The 18,256-nt window shown below is 37.6% G+C and overlaps 2 protein-coding genes across 4 annotated transcripts in view; one reads left to right on the top strand and one right to left on the bottom strand.

Annotated features, from left to right (window-relative positions):
- Positions 1-3,101: 3,101 nt before the first annotated feature.
- Positions 3,102-5,024, bottom strand: fgf1b (fibroblast growth factor 1b). The gene is made up of 3 exons (XM_043221809.1): positions 4,389-5,024; positions 4,075-4,178; positions 3,102-3,885 (listed from the first exon to the last, which is right to left on the bottom strand). The coding sequence occupies exons 1-3, from the start codon at positions 4,555-4,557 to the stop codon at positions 3,682-3,684; spliced, it is 477 nt and encodes a 158-aa protein (XP_043077744.1). The 5' UTR covers positions 4,558-5,024; the 3' UTR covers positions 3,102-3,681.
- Positions 5,025-7,799: 2,775 nt separating this feature from the next.
- LOC122326537 (rho GTPase-activating protein 26-like) overlaps positions 7,800-18,256 on the top strand; it is a 66,156-nt gene continuing 55,699 nt past the window's right edge. For 2 of the 3 annotated variants that reach the window (XM_043221490.1, XM_043221489.1), the window contains exon 1: positions 7,911-8,417. In XM_043221490.1, the coding sequence (XP_043077425.1) occupies positions 8,264-8,417 (154 nt within the window). In that variant the 5' untranslated portion in view covers positions 7,911-8,263. The other variant, XM_043221491.1, reaches the window with a different exon arrangement.

Genomic DNA, 18,256 nt, shown 5'->3' with positions numbered 1-18,256 from the left:
TGATAGACAGGACAAAAAAAAAAAAAAAAAAAAAGAGAGTCAAGACATTGACGCAATAACTTAGCAACCTCCCAGGACACTGTAGCATTGTGATTATTACACAATGGTGAATGTATCTCTCTACATAATTGTACATGGCTGAGTAAAAACACTGGGACCAAAAATTGATGTATTAATTAGTACTATAGAGTGACAAGCTGAAACCTGGAAATGAGTTCTGGTTGTGTTTTTTGTTTTAATGTCTGAAGAAAGGTCTGTGGTTAACACAGGCTCAAAATATTTCACAAAAATATATCAGCAAAACCACCCTTGTGATCTTTTTACTAACAAGTCGCTAAGGGAGACATTAAACATCATTACGCCGAACAAATAAATTCATATAGTCACTAGTACACTTTTTTAACCTGATTGTGTTTACAATTTTGAAAATCATTCACGGAAAATGTTTTAAATAATGACTGAAACACTGTGACTTCGGTGTGGTTTGTGCATACTTTGTTTAGCTTTTTATTTCTGCCAATTGCATGTAAGGTTAAAAATAATTTAGTTGAGTTAATTTGTGAAAATTATGAACAAGGAATAAATAAATAAATATACATACATAATTGTTACAAAATTATATTTAAAAAACTAAGTGCTGTACAATTATTGTGATTAATTGCTTTCCTTAATAAACATTGTGTGTGTACTGTGTGTATATATATATATATATATATATATATATATATATATATATATATATATATATATCTCAAATATTTAAATGTATTTATGTGTATATACTTATATTCATATAATTTATATTATATATAAATATATTTAATCTTAAAACATATTTGTCTAAAATATATCTACATGCATATACATTTATACATAATAAATATAAACAGTACACAAAAATATATTAGGTAAATAAAAACTTTTATTTTGGATGCGATTTATCGTTTGACAGCACTAAAAATTTTTTTAAAAAAAGACAAAATAAATGCATTATATATATATTATAAAAAGACAATATATATATATATATATATATATATATATATATATATATATATATATATATATACACACACACACACACACACACGAGACAAATATTTTGACGCTATATATTTTAATAAAAATGTAAAGAAAATCCTGTCTATAATATATGAACATACAACACGTTAATTGTAAAACAACATAATAATAAGCATTATTTAATCATTAGCAATGCAGTTTTGGTCTCTTGGGCAAAACATTTTAAATATATTTTGGCACATTGAAACTAAGTGTATTTTCTATTTTTAAAACTATATTTCATTGAGCTTCACTGTTTACAAGTTCACGGCATATATTTATATCCAAACTTCAATGTAAAAATACGGGGCGGTCAGGGTGATGGCCTACAAACACACACGATCAGTGCAGCCCTGAAACTTTCAAACAAATGCTTAAAGAGCGCGAGCATTCCTGGAGAAAAAGTGTCCACACGGCCCAGATCTGCAGTTTAGAAAACGAGAAGGCCTGGATCCTAATAAGCCGTTCTCCGAAGCCCTACCGCAAGCATGCGAGGCGCACCGTAAAGAATTCTCCATTCCAAGCCCTCTCTCTTCCTCCGTCCTCCTCGTATCCCCCCCCCCTTCGGCCTCATAGCTTTTGCAGCCGCTCGGGACGTTGCAAAGTGCTTCAGCAGATGGAAAGCAGTCTTTAATTACAGTGGAATCAGCTGACCGGCATGCATCCCCTCTTTCCGTCCTGGATGGACGGACGCGGAACAACGGCGAGGTAGAAAAGTGAGCGTTCGTGCAAATGTCAACGCTAGGCGAGCGTTTGAAGGCAGGGGTGTGTGTGTGTGTGTGTGTGTGTGTGTGCGTGCGCTCGAGGTAACGAAGGAGTGTTTGTACAGTTTTTGGAGGATTTGTCTTCCGCTTTGACAGGGGTCTGTCAAAGTGCTTTATAACGCTGGTATCTTGGCTGCAGTTGCGCTGGGGGAGTCCCAGAGGAAGCTGTTGCTTGTTCAGTTTACAGTGAATGGCTCCCTTCCTGCTCCAACCGTGGCCCCAAAGGCTGGAGGCCAGGGTGCAGGGCTGTGTGTGTGTGTGTGTGTGTGTGTGAGAGCTCTCCCCTGCGCTTGTGTGGGTGGATATGCAATCGTACATCTGCTTGTTTGATAACGCGCGTGTGTCCGTCTTCTAAAGCTCGTTAGTTTTATTTCGCTCTTCGACTTAAGCGCTTACGGAAGGGGTTTCCTCACATTACTGCACGCTGCCACCGGCCATTTGTTTCAGCCGTCGCTCGATGAAGTTCAGTACCTTCGCGAAAGCAAGACTGACCCGTTATCGGCGTTCTCGCTACATTATCGGTCCGCAATCTCTTGCAAAAATGTTTCGGTAATATATTCTGAGGTTGCTCAGAAATGCGTGGAGGACTGCCATTTTCTGAAAGTCAACTGAAAGCAGGCAACTAGATTCGATGCCGCCATCTGCTGGGGGAAGTAAGATCTATCCTGAGGAAATTTAGGTTAGATTGTAAATAGCTTTCCTCTAAAACACAACAGTGGAAGCAAGCGGTGCGTTTTGCCCAGAACTGACTGCCATGACGCTTGTGGATGGTTGCCGGGGCGTTGTTTTAAGGTTGCCGTGGTGTTGTGCATGGCTTTTTTCTGGTGTATCAGATGCAAGCAAAAAACACAACTTTAAAATCTTTAAAAATAGTAATAACACAGTTCTCCTCAGTTTGCTGTAAAACCGAAACAGTAATAATTGGTCTAAAACCATAAAATAAAAATAATAATAATAATAAATTGCAATTGCAATTAAAACAATAATAATGGCAGAATTTTGTTTTTGCAGAGTAATGATCAGCAACCAGCCCTTTTGCCAACTTTGCCAAAAAATTTAATTGTATAATTACATAATTGCAAAGCAACAAATTATACCATTAATAAATAAATATTACATCACTGTTTTAATTATTAACAAACTGAATTAAGCTGAATTAAAACTTAAAAATGAAACTAAAATGAATGCAAACTAATAAAAAATAAATAAATAAATAAATAAAAAAAAAAAAGAACTATTAGAACACACACATAGCAAAATGAATAAAAAATTTATTGAAATATTTTTCAAAATACTCATAAATACAATTATGGTATATAAACAATGCTAAAATAACAATGGCTGATAACGAGCTGAAAGAGCTCATTAAAATATATGTTAAAATAATAGTAATAAACCAAAATATCATTAAATTGTTTATTTTTTTTAATTCATGCACTTTAAGTATTCAAAATATGTGATTCACAGCTATTGAGGATATCATTTTGGAGTTGACAATAATTATAAACCATAAACTTATTTGTTTCTAATGAGTTTTCAACCACTTTTATTGGCTGTTATTTAATGCTAAATGGTCAAAATATTCATTTATTTTGCACTACAGAAAGTACTTTTCACAGTAAAGCTATCTGAGATATATTTCACTTCTTATGCACAGCTTAAAGATATAGCGTACGTGTAATTATGCGGTAGTCTTTAATGCAGTGTATTTAAGAATAGGATCGGGCTTTTTTATTAATTTTTGTATCCGTCCAAACTTTTTTTTTTTTAATTCCTTTACATTCACATGTACCAGCATGACATATAATATGCTGTGCACATACATCAGGTTCTGGGCCTCAGATGAGAGCACGGGTTACTGAATGCTGCCATCCACTGGAATTGGCAGGAAGTAGATAGCATTTTGGCCCTTGTGAGTTTTGGAGCCGTTTTTGGCCCATCCGTTTTTCCTGATCCCCACGTACCAGTCTCCGTTCTCCTGATACCTCTGCGAGCGGTATGTGTTGTAATGGTTCTCCTCCATCTTCTCAACGAAGTAACACTCATCGTTCAACGTGACCTGACGCACAAAACATTTAATGAATCAGACGTCAGGAATTAAACAAGTTTAAACAACGCTCTCTAGTTTTAAAAACGATAAAAAGGTGTAAACACGCGCATCCGAATGTGAAACATTAAATTCAGTACATACACGTCAATGCAATTTTGTGATCAAATTTTCTACATTACAATTTTTTTTTTAACTTACAGTGCCATAAAGTTTTCCATATTTATCCATTGCCAGGTACAGTCCAGTCTCATGTCCCCTAATGGCCACCAATCCTGCTTTCACTGCTTTTACCTTTAAAAGAGCTGCTTTACAATAAGTTTTTATGTTACAAATTAATTAGCCTGCATTTGTTAGCAGTAGCTAGTAGTAGCCATTATTTCATTGATATTTTGGTTAACGCTTTTACATTTTGTTAGAACATACTTTCTCATGTATATCAAGTTTTGCTTGTGGGGGGGAAAAAAAATAGTTTTTTTTTTTTTTCATTATTTTTTTATATACTGCATACTTACTGTAAGCGTCGTTCTCTTGCCGACTGGCGTCCACCGTCCCGCTGGGTTGGATCCGGAGATGGTATCCTCCATTCCTGCAGTAAAGTTTTTGCAGAGAGTTATGTTTGGGATCTTTGTGCTCGGTGGCGGTCGGTAAGAGGGTGAAAGCGGTTAAATCCCGCTCGGTCATGGCGCGGAAGTGCTGCTCGGAGACGCGCTGTGCTCGTGAACACCCCCGGGACTGAAATGGACGCGTCTTCCGAGCTCCACCGGCACTTATAACGGGTATGTGTCATGCAACCTCCTTCACACCGTCTTATTATAAACGGCCAAAAAGGTTCTGCTATTTCCAAACATAATTATAGTCCTTATCGTTCTGGTCTATAAGAAGTCTACTACAAATTTGTAATATTGATTTTGGAAACAAATTTATATCTGTAATTATATTGTTCTGTTCTTTATAGGTCTATGTATAATCTAGGTTACTGATTTTAGATAATGTATTCTGGCTGTTTTTTTACTTGTTTAAAACTCACTATTGTACCACTGATTGATATATATAGTTGTGGGCTATCGAATCGTAAAAATGAAATTATTTGAACCCAAAATTAATATTTGAAATATTAATTTTGTTCATCTACATGTCAGTATGACCCTTTGAACTGTAAACATGTAAATGCGTTGTTAAAATGAATGTGATATTTTAAGTAAAGATTATGTCAAAGTGCTTTGGCTGACAAAAGCATTTGGGAATGTTTTATACGTTGTCCAGTTTTTTGAGAGGTGCTTTCTTAATAAATTGGAAATGCTTTACTGTCATGGTGTGAATAATGCATGCAATCATATTAATCCATAAAAAAGTAGCTGTCATCTGATTATGAGAATTATAAAATGTAATACACTCTAATTAATTGGTTTTTACAATCTGATTACGTAATCCAGATTAAATAAAACTCTGTGTGTATGTATATATATGTATGTATATATATGTATATATATATATATATATATATATATATATATATATATATATATATATATATATATATATATATATATATATATATATATATGTGTGTGTGTATGTGTGTGTATTATGATCTATTATTCTCACAAAAGAACTACAAAACCTAAAATGCATTGTTTAGTGTTACTCAAGTCATTATTACATTAATATCTAGATAATTACTACTGCTAGTACATGTGCACAAGAGTCGCAGAAATTCTTCATATCTCAACATCATTTGTGTTTGAACCCAACGCTATTCAAGAACCCTACTTAAAGCCAAAAAGGTAGTCGTTACTAGTTTCGTTTTCATTCACATCAAAAGGCCTGAGCCAGACCGCACATTTCAAGTGGTCTGGAAAGCCACCAGAGACGTGTTCGGTAGCAAAAAAAGAACAAACAGCACAACTGTTTTCCAAGCAGCCACTGCACGGATACCTTGTATTTATTGAAAATAGAGCCTTAGTGGCAGACAGGGTGGGAATGAAGACCCTCAGCTGAGTGTTAATGAACAGAGCTTACCTGTGACTCCGTTTCAGAGCTGAAAAGAGATGTTTTTAGACTCTGGATACCAAGGCGTATTCAGTCAGAGCAGGTGTTTTATTCTTTTGATGCACGATTTGTGTTACTGTGGGTGATTTAGTGAACGTGCGCGATATGCTGCTTGTGTAACATCATCTGGTCACCAGGCGTTTGTCAGATCTGTTAGAAGATACGTGACCTCATACTGCCCAGACAGTGAACTGTGTCGAGTTCATTTCAGGACGCGCTATATTTAGGTCTCGAACCTTTGACATACAGTAATAGTATGAATGTGCCATTAAAAAAAAAACGCAGGCAAATGACAATTTATAGATCCATTTGTGTTCTGTGTCTTAAAATAACTTTGTTTAGTCTAAAGAAATGCCCCCACGGGGTCAAAATGTGCTTTTATTTCCAACCTTTGGGGACATTTGGTCTCCATAACATGATAAATACCTGCACACACACACACACACACACACACACACACACACACACACACACACACACACACACACAGTGTGAAATGTGAGAACTTTGCATAGACTTCTATTGATTTTATACCGATTTATACTATATTTTTTTAATCGCCTAATCCAACGTTAACTCTAAAACTACCCCTTACAGAAAAACAGTTTGCACGTTCATACAATCGATTAATTTTTTTATAATAAAAACGGATAAAAATGCATGCACCAGAATTTTCAATAGCATGTTTCCCAGCTTTATGCTTCTGCATGCATTCAATTCATGTCCCTTTTGAGACACATGGTGGCAGTGCACTCCATGTCAGAGATGCAGACAAGCGTGTTGGAACAGTTCATGAAAATAATATGAGGCAGCTCTTGTGACACCGAGGTTCTCACGCCTAGGGGCAGGTTTTCATGAGATACAACACTGTGGAAGCTTGAGAATCTATCAGCCGTAGTAGAAACGGTAGAAAACTGTGCAACGCGAGTTTCGGCATGTTTCTTTCTTACCTATTTCATTCGTACATTTTGTGGCCTGCTTCTGCATTGCTCTTCAGGGGATGCAGCTGAAGACACACAGGACAACAAATGCCATGTATGTCTCAAAAAATCCATGTTGAATTTGCTCAGTGCAGAATTTCTTAAACGCACTGCCCCTATTTGTGTAATTTCTGCATTAAACTATTAATGCGGTTGTATCTTTCAGTATCTCCGCAACTATAGCAACACAGAAGTGAACTTCCTCAACGGCAATATGGCATTTGTTCTCGTTTCAGCTGATGTTATACGTATCTGTTTTTCATTATCAGCGTTGCATGGCATCTAGAGATAATGACAGGTCTCAACATGAAGTGTGGAGTGGAACAAACCCTGGAGAAAAGTGGGAGTGAAGAATTCGGGATGGTTGCAAAAAAAATACAAATAAAATAGTAGTAATAATAATAATGCAAGTTTATATCTGACCACGTTTCTGTTCATACATTTCTGTTTATACATTATACATTTATGATGCATTTTTGTTCGTTTTGGTTACATTTTGGTTGCACTCATGATATATATATATATATATATATATATATATATATATATATATATATATATATATATATATATATATATATATATATATATAGAGAGAGAGAGAGAGAGAGAGAGAGAGAGAGAGAGAGAAATCAAATTACATTTTAGAAGAAAAAAGCTAAATCCCATCTTCCCAAAAGCTAGCCAATAGCACATTAAAAATAAAGCATAAATATTTTAAAGAGGATTTAGCATCCAAAATACAAAAGAGTATCAAAAATAGGAAACAGATGTTTAACAGGCGAAAATAAAAAAAAATTCTAGCTAGTAAAATAAATATCTGCACGAACTGAAATGAAATCCCCGCATTGCCGTGACGTCATCGCTCCTGACCAACTAACCAATCACGTTCTTGTCCCGTCTCACACAAAGCGCGAGGATCGCGTTCACAGGCCGCCTCGGAATCCCGCGACGCCATTGGCCGCTCGACGTGACAATCACGGGATTATCCGCTTCACGGTAGGTTGGCAAAGACGCGTTCAAAAACGCCCAAGCAGGAGTCCGCAATTACCGCGTTTTGTTTTATCATCACCCCGCAGCGGGCCATTATGACGTCGTCATGAGAAGCGCGCGGCTCTTCTGCGGATTCCCTTGATTGACAGACCGCGGCAACATAGCTGGTTCTCGCGCGCGGCGGCGCTGAAGACGAGATGCGCTTGTGATTTTTCCCCCTTTTTGTTAGAAAGCATCCGTTTCCGACTACAGCTATGTAGTTTCCACTCCGCTGCTTTTTTTATGATTAGGTAAAGTTGCATTTGACTCGCATCTGCGTTGCGTTCCGCTGTTGTCCCGGGCTGTGGAGCCGGAGTAAGTTAAGCATGGGATTGCCTGCGTTAGAGTTCAGCGACTGCTATCTGGACAGCCCTCAGTTCCGAGAGAGGCTGAAGTCTCACGAACTGGAATTAGAGAAGACCAATAAGTTCATCAAGGAGCTGATTAAGGACGGGAAAGCTTTAATTCAAGCCCTGAAAAGTAAGACATGTTTGCTTTGCTTGCGAATGCGGGGTGCAACGCGCTTTGTTTCGTTGTCCTGTGTAATAAACATGCTGTTACACGTTAATAAGCGCAAAATGCTGTCTTTAAGGAGTCAGCGAGCGTTGAAGGCGAAGCACAGGGCTTAAGATGTGCGAACTGGTTTTAAATGAATAATAAAATCACTTTTTAGTCGGTTACATACTGGAACAGTGGCCCTGCGGGTATTTGGATTCTCAAGTCACACTTGAAAACGTCTGAATTTCGTTGCGATGCACACTGCGTTATCAAATGTCTCGTTTCAGAGCCGTTTTGCGAGCACCGTAAAACAAGGTCGGTTCAGTGGATGCGGGAAGTGATTACTCTCTTGGGGTTTGCACAGGTGTACTGGCAGATAACCGCAGGAACACTTCCTCACGACTAACATTTCGCGAATGCATCGCGCCGATCTCCTGCAGATCACCTCACCTGAAATTTCCGCTCCACCAACCCAGTTATCTTTAATAACAAACACTGACCCACGACAGAGAGAGCCCCGACACCAGACTGGCTCTGCGTTGAACCTGGAGACCCGTTCACTTCTCGCATCCCAGCTCCCGAGTTTGACAGCTTCGGATTCCTCTGGGTTTTAAGATGTGAAGTCATGCAGCTGGAAAACAAAAAAACTCATCTTTGATGTGGTTTCTGGTGCTGGAATCAGCGTTTGCCTGGGCACGTCGTAATTAAGGATGGGAAAAGAGAGATATGTTTGCTTTCCAGCTTTGAAAGCACGATATGTTCGTAGCTCTCTCAAAGAAAACCATCACCGTTGCTAATTTTTGACAGATACCCAGTTCACTCTGCGGCTTGCAGTAAGTGACGTTTGACCTATAGCGCTTAAGAGTAACCTGCTTCATAAAAAAATAACCACATTAACTTGATATTTTGCACCAACATACAGCGTTTTCCCACAGACCTGGACCGTGTTTAATCACCCCGTGAACACTAGTTACCACCACTTTATTCCGTGGCAGATGTATTTTGATATCCTAATTGACGTTAAAAGACAGATGGTGGTTTGAGGAAGTTCTTAGGAAATAAGTGATTAATGCTTTGGCAACACCCAAATAATGGCACGAGGAAGGACTGTTTCAAAGGTGAAAGCATGACATTTATAGACATGTGGTATAGGGTGTCTAATTGTTGAGCTATCGGTTTTTGTCGAGTTCACTGTAAGCATGCAGACTTTTATTTAAGGCATGAAAACAGTGTGCTTAGCGTTGGGCCATATGCTTAATTGTCATATCCTTCTTCAGCCCGTGAGAATATCACCATTATTATCACAGTCATTTATTCGCTTAGTTTTGTTGCTGAAAAGTGAACCGGCTTCAGCGTCAAAGCAGCCGAATGTTTTTAACACGGTAACGATTTCTCACAGAAAACGAGCAATGAACGTTCACGTCACCAAAGAACATCGTCACGAGCTCCCGTTATAATTCGCCGGAGCTGAATTCAAAATCAGTGAAGCAAAAAAACTCAACTGTTTCAGCGATGGCTCATCTTAATGCTTCTGATTGGCCATCGCATTCATAAATGTATTGGAATGGTGTGTGATTGATTATAATTGAGTGACACTGTTAAAATACGATAAAAGAACCAATAAGTCCTTATATATTACTTATAGTATAGTATAGTACTACCAGCTTGAGAATACTAATAATGGTTGACCTTTATTTTACAGTATGTGTATTTACCTACCTAAGAAAGTACTCTCAATATAAGGTGACTACATGGGAAGTTTAGGGATAGGTTAAGGGTTAGTAATAAAGTGGCACCATGTTCAGTGTAACCCAATGCTATTTAAATACAGTTATGAAGGCTTTATTAGGTTAATGTGTAGCAATGTCACATTTCTGCCGAATGACTATGGCTTGTAAAATTTCGAATTGTAGTATATTCAGTAGATTTTTTTGTTGCTACATCACAAAGGGCAAACAAATCAAGCTCTTTGTTGCGCAGCGCTCTGTATATCACAACCTCTGAATTCCCTATCGGTCCACCCTTCCTCATTTTTACGGACGCAAGCGCGTGTACGAGTTCATTCCACCACCGACACGTTTGTAATTTCCTTTTTTTCTCCGTCTGTCCCGAGCGGGCCGGTCACCTCTGAACCCCTGTAGGTCAGCCGCTTGATGGATGAGCCCAGAGATGCGGTACGTTTGGAGCCGTGACGAATTAGTTCACAAACACTGGGTTCGTGCGTCGCCGTCATGTGGTCTTCTCCTGGAATCGTTCCGATGTTTGTTTGGCGGTGGTTGATTGTGAATAGGGACTGTCGGGTGAGAAGGTCAGGGTGAGAATTACGGCGTTTTTAAACGTATTGTTTCAAAAATGATGTGTTTCAGTAGACACAAGTTAGGTTACGCTGAGAACACATTTCAAACTAATAGATGCTTGTGAACAGAAGTCACATTGGTCTGAAGAGGTTACTATGGCAACAGTGTGCCGGCTTCTGTTTTGGCCTATGACTTAACATATTTACCTCAAGTGACTTGAAACTTAAAAAAGTTAACACTTTTAATTTTAACAGCAAATTTGCACATTCTCTCTCTATGTTAATAGTCATTTTATTTTCATTTTTTTATTCTGCCCTATTTTATTTTAATTTTAAATTTAATTGTATTTAATTTATTTTTTTATTTTATTTAAATTTAATTTAATTTAATTTAATTTAATTTAATTTAATTTAAATTAAAATTAAATTTATTTAAATTTTTTTATAACAAGTTAGGTCAAAAGTCATTTTAAAATAAATGTTACCTAAAATTAGCAATATTACCGACATTACATTACAATTTTCATTTTGTAATTTGGAATCGTTTAACGCCTCCAGCGCACGCTTTTAAAGTATCACAATTCACAAAACAGTTTGTCGGGTGCGTCAAGACACAGTTTGGGTAGATTGCTCTCCAAAAAGCCTTTAAAAAGGTCGAGTCTTTGTTTCGCACGCCGCAGCGAGTTTCTCAGGGTGTAAAAGGGAAAGAGAACATGTTACCTCCCAGAGGATGAGCCTGTTTTCACACTCCACAGCTGCGAATGGAGAGGAGATACTTTCAGTAGTGCTTCCCCGCAGGGATCAGGGCACATCCACAGATTCACGCATGAGAGGACAACAAAGAAACAGCGTGTGTGTTTTAGTTTGGTTAGTGCTCCATGAGGAGTGGGCTGGAAGGGAAATTAGGGCAGCCTCCGCTCGATAATTATTGTCGCTCTGTAATCTCAGGCCTCTGTGTCTGGAGGCAGCCTGCGATAACTGATGTGGCTTCTCTTTAAGAGTCTGAGCATGAGCATGAGCGAAGCAGGATTATCCTTAGGATTACATATCCTCTTTAATAAAGAAAATCAGATACACTATGAGATTATAACTGCATTAAATGTGCTCTTACGAACAGGATTACAATCAAACAAGGCTCTCTGTTACTTACTATAAGTGATGGATTATGGATGCATTAATAAAGTACAGCCGGCATGTTGCTCACTATTACTATAGGTCATATTTAGGGTTAGCTTATGTTTTGAACTTTTTCTGTAACTCTTCCCACTCACTCCATGCTTTTAAAAGGTGTTTTGATATTCCTTATTAAATTCCTTGGTCTTTTTTTTTTTCATCTGTTATATATATCACCATACAGAACAAAACATATTCCACTACTTCCATTTTTAATCAGTTTGGGAACACTTTATTCTAGGATCTCTCAGTTGATTATTAATGATAATACATATACACATATTAATACCTTATTCTTCATGACCTTATTCTACATCCCTAATCCTACCCAACACTTAAACTACCTACTAACTATTAATAAGCAGCAAATTAGGAAGTATTAAGGGAAAATTCATAATTAATAGCGAATAAGTGTTTCCTATTCTAAAGTGTTACCATCGTTTTTTTATGTTTTTTGCACAGCAGAGGAGAACTAGCTAAAAACAGTTCGTTTTTGGTCAAGTGTCACCCATATTTTCTTCAGAACCGTTACTGTACATATTGGCAAATATTAGATGGTTGATTTTATACACAAGCATAATAAAATTCATCTTTAAAAACCCTAACCATTTAGTAGCACTTTTAGGTTCAATCTAATGCGCATGTAATATGCATATCTTTTATATGTTTTGCATATTAATGTAAAAATGTATATAATTGCTTTTATAAAATGTACTGATTGTTGCGTAAATTTACTTGTAGCATTTAAAATTTAACGCTTTCTTTTAATTGGTTTAGAAAATGCATTATTAATATTGGACACTTATTTGGACATGGCATGAAAAAAAAAAAAAAATAATAATAATAATAATAAATAATAAGCCTGTTGGCATTTCACATTTCACCAGAATTTGAATATTGTGTATCCTTGAGGAGGTGAAAAATAAATAAAAAAAAAGAAAAAGAAAGAATGAATGAGTAAATGGTTAAATAAATAAAAAGCAGTTGAATTTTTATATTTTATATTCAATATAGTTGCGTTGGTTTCACGTTTAGAATTAAAAGAAAATTTAAAGTTAAAGGGTTATCATCATACCCTTTTAGACAATCATGCAGTGGTCTGCATACATCTGGAAAAAGAGGCAAGTCCCACAGTTTTCAACATCCCTTTTCCAGGCAGGAAAAAGGAAGCACCGTTCACTTGCTTCATTCATCGGAATGTTCCGGGTTCGATATGAGTCAGGTTCTGTTAACAGAGCTATTTTATTATTATACTCGACATTATAGCATAACGAAATCAACAGCTGTCAATATGCTGCTGATATTTGCGTTGTACCAGGAGCGTTCCTGAATGTTTAGCTTGGGATGCCAAAATTCAGCTTTCATTTATGTTTCTCTGTCGTGTAGCAAAAAGAAAAGTAAGAAACCGATGGTCTTCGTTTTGCTCAAAGCTCCTTTGAAGTGTCAAGAGGCATAAATTTGTGGCGAGAAGGCAATTTATTGTCTTGTTTGTGGTTTTAGGCCGTCCGCTCTGGGATAAGCCGTTTTTTCTTGTGTGATGTAAAGTACGAGGCCTAATGGGCTGCGTTTCAGGAACGCTCATAATAAAGGGACCATTCCACAGTCTTGATGCGTTGGTCGCACAGAGACATTCTCACTGGTTTAGACTTCCTGTTTAGTTCAGTGTCCTCTTTGACCAAAACATCCTTCTTGAATGCATAGCATGTGTCACAATCTTTCCACGCTACAAATTGAGCTACTAATTTGGTCTTGTCTGTCAGCCTCAAGTGTCACATGTAGATTTTTCTTTTTCTTTCTAACAGAAAGGAATCGTTCACACAAATGTATGCGTCAAAGACGAAAAAAAGGGTTTAACCGTTACAAAAAAAATATGTTTTAAATTGTCGTTTTTCCCCAAAAAATGCAATTTTACTTTTGTTTTGATTTTCTAGAATGAATTTTTGTGATTTGCTACATCTGCCCACTAAAATGTCATTCAGTCTAACAATCCTGCCAGGCATATTTACAACAAAAATCTATTTATGACACATTCAAATATAAAGTAGGTGCCACTGGTGTGGTTAGCAGGAGAGCACACAACTAGCATAATCTACTCAGAGATGAAATAAACAATATAGATGCAGGCAGATCGGACAAAATCACACGCACATAAAGATGAGAACTGAAATCACAGGACTTAAATACACCAGGCAAATCACTAAATTAACTAGACACAGCTGAAGACAATAAAAGACAATTAACTAAAGTGGGTCATACGGAAAACATGGCACACGACAAAAACAATAATACAAAGTCCAAAGACGTTTTGCCCATTTTTTTTAAATCTTGCTTAAAACACAAAAAAAAATCGAATATGCTATTTTAATATGTGTAAGTCTAACGACTATGTTAATTGATTTGTTTTTAAATATTGTCTCGCACTGAATGACAATGAAACCTTATTTCAACCAAATTTTGACCCTTTTTTTTCTCCAAAAAACGCATTTGAAACTTTCAAATTAGAGACTTTACTTACATTGAATGTGCTTTTATGGACATAAAATCACTTTAATGTGTCCATCCATCCATCCATCCATCCATCCATCCATCCATCCATCCATCCATCCATCCATCCATCCATCCATCCATCCATCCATGCATCCATCCATCCATCCATCCATCCATCCATCCATCCATCCATCCATCCATCCATCCATCCATCCATCCATGCATCCATCCATCCATCCATCCATCCATCCATCCATCATGCATCCATCCATCCATGCATCCATCCATGCATCCATCCATCCATCCATCCATCCATCCATCCATCCATCCATCCATCCATCCATCCATCCATCCATCCATCCATCCATCCATCCATCCATCCATCCATCCATCCATCCATCCATCCATCCATCCATCCAGTATTCTCTCACTCTGTTTCCATTCAAAATTTGACCACCATGAACGTAAGTCAGCTCTTATGCTCTTTATTACGAATATAACCAAAAGCAGCTCGGTCATTCTTAAAAAGCCATTCAGTTTTACAGCAACGTGAGAGCATGTGAAGGATGAACTAATCCTCTAATGTTGAAAGAGAAACCCCCACACTGGTAAATTGATGCAGGATTTACTGTAACCTGTCCTGTGGACTCAAATGAACCTTTGCCTGCACACGACCTGCTTTGACTCGGAGGCTCCTGCTTGTTTCACTGGTGAGCTTTGCCAGGGCTTTTTAATTAGCGAGCCGAGCAGTCAGGGCTCCAGGAGCCATGTGCGGTTTGGAAACTAGCTCAGTCTGTGTGAAATTTTGGGCGCGTGTGCCACAGTTTAAGTTCTGTTACACATTAAATTGATCTTATTTTAACATTCTCCCGCTGTACCATAAAGGATAATGAGTCGGAGGGCAGAGAGAGGACACAGGAGATGTTTTCTTGCTTTGGTTCATGAATGTGTCCTCACTGCTGTCCAGCTGCTCGTGAAATGCATTTAGGTACCTGCACAGGAAATTATTCCTGCAGTTCAGCGAGTTTAAAGGAATAAAAGAGCCAAAGGAAACTTTTGAAGCCTTAATATAAGAGTTTCCTGTAAGAAGAAAAAAATCTAGTACTGCTAGCAAAATAGTAAGGCTAGAACTTTGACAATTAGTGATGCCAAAATTATTCTTTAAATAAATTGTATTTATTAATCAATGAATTAATAAGATGTATTTAATAACCAATTGCTGACTGGAAACTTTTTGACTCTAAAGCAATTTTTGTTGTGTTTTTAGGTTTAGGAGACTATGGTAAAATTAGTTGGAGCTCAGTCTTTCATTTCTGGAGTCAGTTTTTAAGCCAGAACTTTTAATTTTTGTGACTTAATCTGTTAATCTTGACCTAAGACATTTGGTCTGAAGTTCAAATACTCCTAAAAGTTACATTTGCAGGCTTTCTCCTTTAGGAAACCAAACCAAAACTTTCATTTTCCCAAGCAGCCATTCAAGCTCTTTTATTGTGACTGATGTTTCACAGAAGCGCACTGCTTTACCAGGTGGCCCACTGAGCAAGTTTACATCAAAAAATAACCTAAGCATAGGTTGTCTTAAAGAGTGTTCAAAATAAGCTTCCATCAGCGAACAATGCAGCAACACAATGGAAATTCAAACCCAGGTTGTAGCCTAAAGCGGCGCATATAATTCAGTTGCACGAACTCGGACCTGTCTGACGATGAATAACAACGGTAACTAATAGTACGGTATCATTATACCAGAGGCTGAATGCTTGCTTATAAGTAGACCTACAGCAGCACAATAATTCAGTCGGCCAAAGCACTTCTGCATTTTATTCGTAGCTCGCATTTGGGCTTATTTAGCATGCTGCTGAGACTTGCTGTAGGTGTCACGTATACACTATTTTCCAGCCTTTGCTGTCTCATCTGGAGAGGAAAGCAAAACGCAGGTGTTTTTTGACAAGATGTAGGAGAGTCAAGCAGATGTTGTGAATAATGATTTTTCCCCATCGCTGCGCCAAATATCGTCTGACCGCTCCACGGTCTGTTATACAGTACAAACCTCTCTTTGGCCCGGTGACGGCACAGAAACAAAAGGGAAGTGGGCGTTCAAGCATGAGACGGTACAGAGCACTGCTAAGAACACAGGCTTTTGTTCCATCTGACAATCCCAGAAATCGTGGTAAACACTTTGGAATTTCGGAACACGTCTCTCAGGATTCTGACAAACTTAGATTGATGCATTAAGAGAAAAACATTACTTTCTGTTGTGACCGTGGTTACTGCGATAACTGCCTTTTTATTGTATTTTTTTCAGAAATCACATTTTTTTAAACTGCGCATTCCAGTGTTTTCTTACATATTTAATGTTCATTTCATTGTAAAAGCCGATAACTCAACTTTTCCTGTTTTAGAGTTCAAAGGAATAGTTCACCCCCAAAATGAATTTTCTGGCATCATTTACTCGTCCTCGAGTAGTTCAAGTTTCTTTGTTCTGACGAACACAAAGGAAGATATTTTTTTAAAAAAAGTTTGTTTCTGGTCACCATTGACTCCCATGGTTTTTTTTCAACGGTGACCAAAACTTTCTTCAAAACATCTTCCTTTGTGTTTGACAGAACAAAGACTCTGAACTACTTGAGGGTGAGTAAATGATGATTTTCTATTCCTTTAAAAAAAACACTCGTTTGATCTTAGTAACCTCCTCAGATGACAGTGTCATCCGATCGAAATTATTCATCCTCGATCGCTTTTAGTCAGCTTTGATGAAACTCAAAGTGTCACCTGACCTGAATACAGCGTGCTGATTCGCTGAAACAGATTTATCGGTTTGTGTTAAAAAACAGCAACGGCTTTTTTGACTGAACGTGTTTAAGGTTCAGATCGCATTATATTCGCAGAATAATGCACAGCAATCACCTTGTTTTTTTAGTTATTTATCAGCATTTATCGTTTTTTGGCGAATAAGCCATTTCGTATATTCTTCTTCTTACTCATCAGTCTCAAAATCCTCTACTACGACTATCCCGAAGTCGTAAAATGTGTAGGCATGGGGTAAAGTCCCCTACGGTTATTTAACTCTCTCTGTGTCTTCGTGAATGCCGCTCATTGTGTCTGAAAGCCGCTGTGCCGTGTCTCGACTCACTTTGTGTAGAACCAGTGACTCCCCAAAGAGGAGCTCGGAGAGACAATGGCCCAGTGTTCAGGGTCTGGCTCGGCCCGACAGAACCGCTGCAGTCCAGATACTCATTGCCCCTTAGAGACGAGGCGGGGGGACTTGAAACGTTGACAGTCGATCGAGTTCAAACGAACGCTTGCTGCTTGGATTTACGTTGGAACCGTGATTACGGTAAAGCGAAAGCCGTCAGGGATCACGGGCTCGATTGTTAAAATCCATTGGGAAAGCTGCTGGAAGAAGCGTTTTAGAAAGATATGAACGTGATTGATTAGGGAGCATTGAGAGGAAGTGGGAACGCTATGAGGAGTTTCTTTAACTATACTTTTGCAGGGGTTGTAAGTTTGAGTGGATTTTAAAAATGAACAATAATAGTATACTATAGCAATGGTAATATTTATAGCGTTATCCGTAGAAGCAGCAAAGTCTTAACCTAAATGAAGGCAGACAAGCTCTTTAAAAATACTCCAAAATGCCATTGATACTAAAATGACCAAAACTTCTACTTCTATAATATACACAGAACACACACACACACACATCATACTCTATTTTTTTATGCATTTAATCGTTCGACAGCACTAATTGAAACTAATTATTATTAAATGCTTGTCACAGATCTAAATCTGAGCCAATAAAATCAAGTTGTTATGTTATAACTCAAAATGTTATTTAAAATTGTATTGTAATGTGTTAAAATAAAAT

This window comes from Puntigrus tetrazona, chromosome 21 (genome assembly GCF_018831695.1).
Source record: "Puntigrus tetrazona isolate hp1 chromosome 21, ASM1883169v1, whole genome shotgun sequence".
In the NCBI taxonomy this organism is placed as follows: domain Eukaryota; kingdom Metazoa; phylum Chordata; class Actinopteri; order Cypriniformes; family Cyprinidae; genus Puntigrus; species Puntigrus tetrazona.
This window is presented reverse-complemented; position numbering and strand designations above follow the sequence as displayed.